This window comes from Limulus polyphemus, unplaced genomic scaffold, assembly GCF_000517525.1.
Source record: "Limulus polyphemus unplaced genomic scaffold, Limulus_polyphemus-2.1.2 Scaffold261, whole genome shotgun sequence".
NCBI lineage: Eukaryota > Metazoa > Arthropoda > Merostomata > Xiphosura > Limulidae > Limulus > Limulus polyphemus.
In genome coordinates this window covers 618,599-627,321 of record NW_013665871.1, presented here as the reverse complement: position 1 = coordinate 627,321, position 8,723 = coordinate 618,599, and the positions used below count along the sequence as shown (strand labels likewise).

The following is an 8,723-nucleotide window of genomic DNA, read 5'->3' as shown; positions in this document are numbered from 1 at the left end:
GTAGATCCTGGTCTTTCCATTCACATTCACCTTGTAGTCCATTCTGTTGAGTACGTCCTGTACTTCAAAAGGTCGTTTCCATTGCAGATTGAGTTTGTTGGGATCAGTGGGCAGCAGAACTAAGACTTTTTGTCCAACCTTGAAATGTCGAATTTTAGCTTTCTTGGCAGAAATGTTTCTGACTGACTGTCTTGAACTGCATACAAACTCTGTTGAGCAAGTTAACAGGCCTCCTCCAGTCAGTTTCTGAGGTCTAACACATACCAATACATGTTCCTTATTTCTGACTCTTTTAATAATTGCATCGGACCTCGTACTGTTCTTCCATACAGTAATTCAAAGGGTGGATATCTTGTACTTGCCTGTGGGACTTCTCGATAAGCGAATAATACTGCCTGCAGGTATCTATCCCAGTCACGTGGTCTCTCTTGGCACGTCTTCCTTAGCATACTCATTAAAACTCCATTAACTCTCTCACAAAGTCCACTACATTTGGGATTGTACAGGGTGGTAGAGAGTTGCTGAATACTGATACTGCGTACTTCCTGCATCAGTTCTGAGGTAAACTGGATTCCTCTGTCAATCAGGATTTCTCTCAGAAAGCCTACTCTGCAAAATATCTCGAGAAGGGCTTCTGCTACTCTTTCTGTCTCTATCTTTGCCAGTGCTATTGCTTCTGGATAACATGTTGCATAGTCGACTACTGTCAGAACATACCAGTTGCCTTAATCAGACACAGGAGCTAGTGGCCTGATCAAGTCCATAACTACTCTACTGAACAGTTCTTCTATGAGAGGCATCTTTCCCAATGGCACCTTGGCTACCTTTCCTTTTAGTATTGTTCTTTGGCAGATGTCACATGATCTGCAGAATCTACTCACATCTCCTTTCACTCCTGGCCAATGGAAGTTACTGGTGAATCTGTATGCCATTTTGTTTGTTCCTAGATATCCTCCCACATTGATTCATGAGCCAACTTCATCACCTGAGTTCAGTATTCTGTTGTTACTATGATCTGTTTAACTTCCCCAGTATAACTGCTTTGATAGATTTGGTATAGAACTCCCTTCCATTCCTCTATTCTATATGTATTTTTCCCTTTTGTTTTGTGCTTGACTTTCTCCTGGGCACTATCCTCCAAAAGTTTCTGTGCTTCCTTCAGTTCCTGCAAACCTAATTTCGAGATGTTGCCTTTTGACACTTGAAGGGGCTTGATATCTTGTTTGCTCTTCTTTTCTTGAGCTCTGGTTGTGACAGCAGATGCTTCATCAAGCTTCTTTCTGTTTAGTTCCTCCAGATTTATACTACCTGGGTTGTTTCTTATTACCTAGTCATGTATTGGTTCCTAGATACACATGGCCTCAAGGTCTCCTACATAATATGGAGTATTCACCTTTATTTTTACTATAGGGAACTTTCTCACTGTCCCATCGATTAGCACACACAGCCATACCTTATCTGTCATCTGATCATCAGATACTATACTAGTTCTCACTGCTGCACCACTGCACCCAATATCTCGTAGAACCTTCACTTTCTTGTCCCCAACATAGGCTTCACATATTGGCATATTATGATTTGTTGGCACCTCTTGATATTTGTCACAAGCTCCCACCACTATTGGCACTGTTGATTCATTTGCTGTATTGAGCAGACCATTACTCATGTACTGATCAATCATTCTCTTTTGTATTAACTCTGAGGAGGAGCCTTGGTTCTCTTTCTTCTGGCAGCAACATCCATAATGCCAGTCACTCGTTTTTTGTTTCTTATTACCACTGTCTATGTAAATAGCTCCAGGTACTTTACAGTGAGGTTTCAGCTGTTGTTTGCTGGCACTGGACTTGCACTTCTTTGCAATGTGTCCCATTTTATAGCATCTCTTCACACTTCTATTAACCTCCTGTCTCCTTTCGTAAGCTCCTACTTCTGGTCAGCCATTACTGGTTTCACATTTGACTGGACTTGCCAGTTATATTACCTCCGTGGGCTTCCATATACTGTTGTGAAACCTGGATCATCTCATCTACATATTTTGGTGCTCTCTCCTTTAAGAACAGTGACATGTCATTTGAGTAGGGGATCCTGAACTGTTCTCGCACTAATAGGTCTGCCAATCCTTCAAAACTATTTTCACACATGGCCACGTCAGTCCATCTGGTGAAATAACACCGCAGACATGCCACAAACTGAAATAGTTTCTCCAGTTTCGGGTTTGACTTCTATGAACTTCCAACAAAAACCTTCTTCAGTTAGTTCATATCATTTCAGTAAAGCTACTTTTAATTTATCATATCCATGCCATCTTCTGATGTCATGCCTGCATATACTTGTAGGCCTTTTCCTGTAAGAAGTGGGCTGAGACAGACTGCCCAATTGCCTTTGTCCCAGTTCTAACTTTGGGCAAATCTTTCATATCTCTCCAGGAAAGCATCTATGTCATCTTGATGTTCACCAAATTTGGGTAGCTTGAGGTCGGCTGGCCCTACTCCCTTGTCATTCTTGGGTCCTTCTTCCTTCGGTTGGGTGTTTGGAATCTCAATTTGTGCTCTTATTCTATCTATTTCTAGTCTCTCTTATTGTTTTCAATTTAAATTCTTATTCTTTCTCTCTCTATTTCCCATCTTCCCTTCTCTCATTTTCTTCTCTTTCCTTTTCTTCTTTCAATCTTTCTCTTTTCTCAATTTGTCTTTTCTGTTGTCATTCTTCTCTCTCTCTCTCTAGCTTTTGCTGTTGATTGACAAACTATCATAGTTTACGGTCTTTTAACCAAAGACATTCTCCAATTTATCAAAAGTTGACATGGTGCTATGATTGTAATCTCCACACTATATGCAATACTACTACAGTTGTGCATAGTTGGCCTTCTTTTTTCTCGCTAGCATTCACATTTTCTTTACCGTCATTTACCAATGTATGATCCTGTCATGGACAACAAATTGTCAGGTTTTATTTTTGTGGATTCTTATACAGTAGGTGTCTGTGACTTTTTGACGGTAAAGGTAACGATCAATGAACAGCACGCACTACACTTGTTTCAATATCAACATGTATATTCTGAACTAAATACACACAAATACATCAGCATAGACATAAACCTTGCCTTTTCCATAGCTTTGCTGCAATCTGCTCTCTTTCTGTTCTGCTGGCCCACTTTATACCTTTTGTCCCATCATCGGTTCACAACCACCCCTTTACTATAAGTTCCCACACACACCACTCTGCACTCTCCACAACAATGAGTCACAAATGCAAAATACAACATAATAAACTAAACAAAAATGAAATAATATTACAATTATCATAAAACACAACAAATCTTTGACAGTCTTTTATATCGTGACAGTGTTAAATTCAATTTATCCATCAATGGCACTTTTTTATTTTATAAAAATATTTTAATCTTTAGCTTTCTTGCAGGCTTTGAATAAAAATATGTTATTTTTCTGCATAACGTTTTAACCATACATATGTTTTCAACTATCCATCTTCAATACGATTATTGTTATTACAAAACTTCACGACTTTTGTAGGCACAGATCCAACATCTGAACATTTTTTGATGGCTTGCTTGGAGACACTTTCAGCTAAGAAATCAGAAATGCTTTGTTATAATAAATGATGATTAAAGCCATTTGTTAAAGTGTTGCCTGCCACAGTTATTAGAGAACCATGCAAACCTTGTTTGGAGGATTTAAGCATTTCCCCTAGATGATTGCACAACAGCAGAGTTACTCTATAGCTCAAACCCTGACTGGTCTTCTTTTCTCATGTTCTACAAGAATGGCTAAACTTTAACCCTATCGCCCCGGGTATCCTTTACAGCAAGATTTTAGTGTTTTACATTCAAAATGTTATTATACTACTTTTTATTTATGTTATATCAATTAGAAATGCATAAAATCCATAGCTAATAATCCATATTTTAATAATATACAAGCTTTAAGTTCTTAATTCTACAAGGCAATATTTAAAAAAATCCTGAATTTCCACTAGTGTGACCCACGTGACACATTTTTTCTTAGCATGTTGTCATCCCTATTTTATCCACCACCACTCGAAAGTGTACAAAATTAAACATAAATTACTCTCTATAAAATCGTTATTGCTCAGACAAACCATAATTTTTATAGTCTTCAATTTTGTTTGGTTACAGAGCTATCGAATAGAAAATCAGACCCCTCCTGCCACACCTGTCACATCCTCTCTTTCATAATTCATTGATAGTTCTCTCTTATATTTCATTATATGTTACCTATAACCAATAAAAAGTCAAGGTTTTCATCTATCAAATGATATATTGTGTAACATTGTATTTTGAACAGAAAAGCGTCAATTTCACTCACAGTACAAGCTTTGTTCCCAGTGGGAAAGTTAATGACTAGCTTGGATGATTTTGTAACAGCTCTTGTCCCTCATTGTTAGAAAGTCAGAAAAATTTTGAGAGGTAAGGGAATTTGTCTACTTTTAGCATGTTATTACTCTATATTCTTTGGTACATTATTTAAATTAAATTAAAAGTGTTAAATGCATTACTATTAGTACTATAAAAAGTTCAGCTTAACTGTCCTCAACAATTGAGAGCAAGAAAAAAGAAGATTGGGTAAGTACTTTATTTTTCTTTATCATACTTATTCTTTATTTATTATCATAAAAGTAAATAAAATATAAAAATACAGATCTTTTTAAGTTATTTAAGATAGATTAGGTAAAATAAGTAAAAATAATAATATAATTAAAATGGTTCACAAGGATGCACATGAGCAACTCGTACTAGCTCATTGGTAACGTAATTCAATAGCGTGACCTGCACGTTCTCCGAATGATTTACAATTTTTTTTTAAGAGCTACTTAGGATAAATGAATGTAATTTCATGTTACAATGTGAAGTCATTCTAAAAAGAAAAAAAAGGATAATTTAGGTTTATTTCGTTTTTTGCGGGTGGTTACAAGGTCGGTCGAATTGACCGATCCCGTATTGAGATTGGGAAAATAACAGATAAACTACAAAGTTTTACAGAAAAAAATCATTTGAAATGGATTTAAAAGGTTTTAGGGATTACACAAAGAAAATTTTAGATTTTTGAGATGAGTATTTGTAAATTTAACATGAAAATTACTTTGCACATGGACTATTCAAAACAAATACTCAATATGTTCATGGAAAAATCTTTATTTTATTTTATTAAAAATATTTCACTAAAAATTAAGATTTTTTGTACGTGAAAGACTTGTAATGTTAACTAAAAGACTGCAAAATGTTGTGAAGACATACCCACTGTATTGAGAGTTATAAGTATTATCTATAAAGGCTATAAACGAGTACAAAAAGGTCACGTGGTCAGTCAAATTAACTGAGTCCATATTGGGATAGTTAAATGTATCACAAAAACATTTCAGTCAATTTATAGTGCTCCTGAGTCCTATCATGTCAGAATTTCTGATTGCTGTGACTGACAATGTTTAATGGAGGAGGTTTTATTTTTAAATATAATGGATTTATTAAAACAAAATTATCTTTTGATCTGGTTAACAGGCTTCAGCTTCTATCACTATTGGTAATATTACAAGCATATGAGCACCATCTTCCTCAACCTAAGACCAAAAACCGAAGTAGTTAAGATTACTTATTCATGGCGGTTAGTAGCATCGAATGACTACATAGCAGATAAACAATGTGCTCATTGTAACCAATTAATCACACTTCGTAAAGACATGCAAAGGATATTGTTTGCTCAACTGGCATTGTTAGGAGAGTTCATCTCACTTAACAGTCCAGGCAAGTTTTCTTAAGCTGATCTATGCTTCAGGGAGACTAATAATGGTGGCCATTAAACTATACAGAAATAAACCAGATCTTGACAAGTGGGCTTTATGTGAATTGTCAGCTTGGCAGTGTGTTAGAAAGAAATTAGTTACAGTGCACAATTAACACTTGTTTGTGATGGCCATGGCAATTGCTAGCTACAACCTAGACATTACCACACAATTCAAACTTTGTATGAGTGATTTACCTTCAGATGGATTGTAACCTGGCATCTTTGGTCCTGCACCATAAAACTGCAGTTTCCTTAACTCATTGTTTGTGGAGTAGTCTAAATCACCCTGAAATATTTAAAAAAATATTTTTTTTTAGTGGTTATATTTCATCTTATCTCTGATTAACTGCCACCAGTGAAAAAGCGTTATTCCACCTACATTTCAATGACAAGTAAATACAATTAACTTATGGCTCATTTTCACAAATGTTTCATAGCATACTGTCCTCTACCATGATATACAGCTCTGAATCATAGGAGGCAAAACACATTTAAATTTGGGAAGACTAATTGGGGCACATTATTTGCTATGTTACCCATATCAGAATTTAAAAATGAAACAGCAACATTCCATGATAGTTATACAAGTCTCTATTCCCTATTCAAAATAGCACTTCACTATTAGGTCAAAATTGAGAATACACATGCCAACAGTGCCCTTTTCTCCCACCTGTACTCTTAATAACTTAAAGACACCTATCATAACTGGGCGATTCATTGTCAAATTAAGCACCTCATAAAACCTCGCCTCTCCCCAAATTGTAATGAAACAGGACAAACAAGTCAACAATGATGAGAAAATCCTTCAGACAATATTTCATATTCCTAGGTCAAATGATATAGATAAAAAAAATGATCCAAGTAAATCTTTATTTTTTGTCCAGCTGGAGAGGATCAGTTTCAACCCTAATCCTTTTAAGATTTTTCTCACTGAACTGTTAAATTAATTTTTGGGTAACTTTAAATCTCTTTTTTTGTGACAGACTAGCTTAAAAAACCCGTAAAAAACACAGAGGTCATAGATTAAGCTGCAAAAATATCTTAATCTGAATTCCTTTGAGCACCTCTTCGACATCCTTAACTCATCATGCAAGTCACAAAGGATTTCAACTAGTTTCTAAGATCAGTGGCTTTTAGTTTCTACAAATAAGTATCTTGTATAAATTATTTAAATCTCAAAGTCATAACTCTGCTATAAGATATCAGAGCTAACTAAACAACAAGTATCAATTTCAAGCATTAATTGAAGATCAGCTTACTGCATTCTCTGAACAAGGCATGGTCCCCTTTGTATGCCGTTTAGACCGTCGAGCAACTTGTTCAGGAGGAGGTTTGATTGCCTGACGTGAAGGAATCCCATGAGGAATGTAATCTGTATCTTTTTTGTCCTTCTCCCTCGAATCTTCAAAACTCTGTCCCAGAAACAAATTGAAAGGTTAAGATTTTGGAAAATTTTAATATAATTAACAAGTAAAAATTTATTTTATTTTGCTAATTGTTTTCTTAAATGATTCTTCAAGAATCAAAACTAATATTTACTCAGCACACAATTAATATTACTTTTATTACAAGATGTATTAGACCAGTGTTTCCCAAAGTGTGTAGCGCACACACACACACTCTCAGGAGGACACAAATGATCTCTTGGGGGGTGGGAATGCTTAGAGTAAAATCAATAGTGCAATAATTCAAAATTGAACATTTTAATATATTTTTTATTAATGAAAATAATAAGTAATTACAGCAACACATATATCATTTTAACATGTATCCATGTATTATATCTCGTCACTTAAGTCACCCTTTCACACATTTAGAAAAAGAAGTGAGTGAGAGTGCATAGATGACAAAAGCTTGGAAAATGCTGTATTAGGCAATAATTCAAATTAACTTTTCTTATTTTGGAAAGTTAATTTTTGTTTCAAATTTTATAAAACTAAAATATTTTTTATAATTTATTTACTGTATAAGCAATAACATATAACTAAAGGAAGACTAACCAAAATTATAACTACTAATCAACATTAGTTATGTAAAAACCAGAACTCAAATGAATGTTAAATTTTGCTTGTTTTGATGGCTGTACCTATTTTTCAAGATATTCTACTTAAAATTTAAGTAGTGGCAAACATGTGCAAGGTTCAATGAAATACATAAAACCAATATTTTTTCATGCGCAATCAAATTTTAATTAGAAGTTGTAATTAAAGTTAAATTGTGCAAGAGAAAAAACAACTGTTTTATTGATATATTATACTTGTTCTTCTCCTTAAACAGACTAATAATTCTCAATGTATGAAGTTGTTTTAACACACCTGAACTGATTTATGAACTTTGCATATTTTACTGAAAATAGTGGTCAAAACTACTGTTAGTTTAACTCTTTCATGGGCTCGGTCCTTGGGACCGACCTCGTAACCATTTTGTGCTTGTTAAAGTTTTCGTGCTATAACTTTTAAATTAGTAAGCAAATGTTAACAAAATTTGGCAGTTTATCAGTGAACATTACAATGCTTTCATATGCAAAATATATATATTTTTTTTATTGAGTCTTAAGATTTGTAAAGCAATGTTTCTCTCATGCCTTTTTTCATTTCACATCTTGCCTATCTATCATGCAAAGTAATTTTCATCTTAACATTAAAAATACTTCAATGAATCATAAAATTTCAAAATTTCACATGCAAAATCTTTATAATGTCCAAATAGTTATCAAACATTTCTTAAGACAAATTTTATATTTTAATAGTTATTATCATTAATTAATCTCTGTATGGGTTCGGTACATTTGACTGATCTCGCAACCACCATAAAAAATTAGGAAATAAACATAAATTATGCATCTTTTATTCAAGAATGAACACAAATTATAACATGAAAACATAAATGTTTAGATGAAATAGC

The 8,723-nt window shown here is 34.2% G+C and overlaps 1 protein-coding gene across 3 annotated transcripts in view; it reads right to left on the bottom strand.

The window, feature by feature from the left end:
- LOC106478904 (lysine-specific demethylase 5A-like) overlaps positions 1–8,723 on the bottom strand; it is a 97,833-nt gene that overhangs the window by 73,351 nt on the left and 15,759 nt on the right. For all 3 annotated transcript variants that reach the window (XM_022382602.1, XM_013939482.2, XM_022382604.1), the window contains exons 6-7: positions 7,079–7,231; positions 6,015–6,105 (exon numbers count right to left, since the gene is read on the bottom strand). In XM_022382602.1, coding sequence (XP_022238310.1) covers positions 6,015–6,105; positions 7,079–7,231 — 244 coding nt within the window. The remainder of the gene's footprint in view (positions 1–6,014; positions 6,106–7,078; positions 7,232–8,723) is intronic.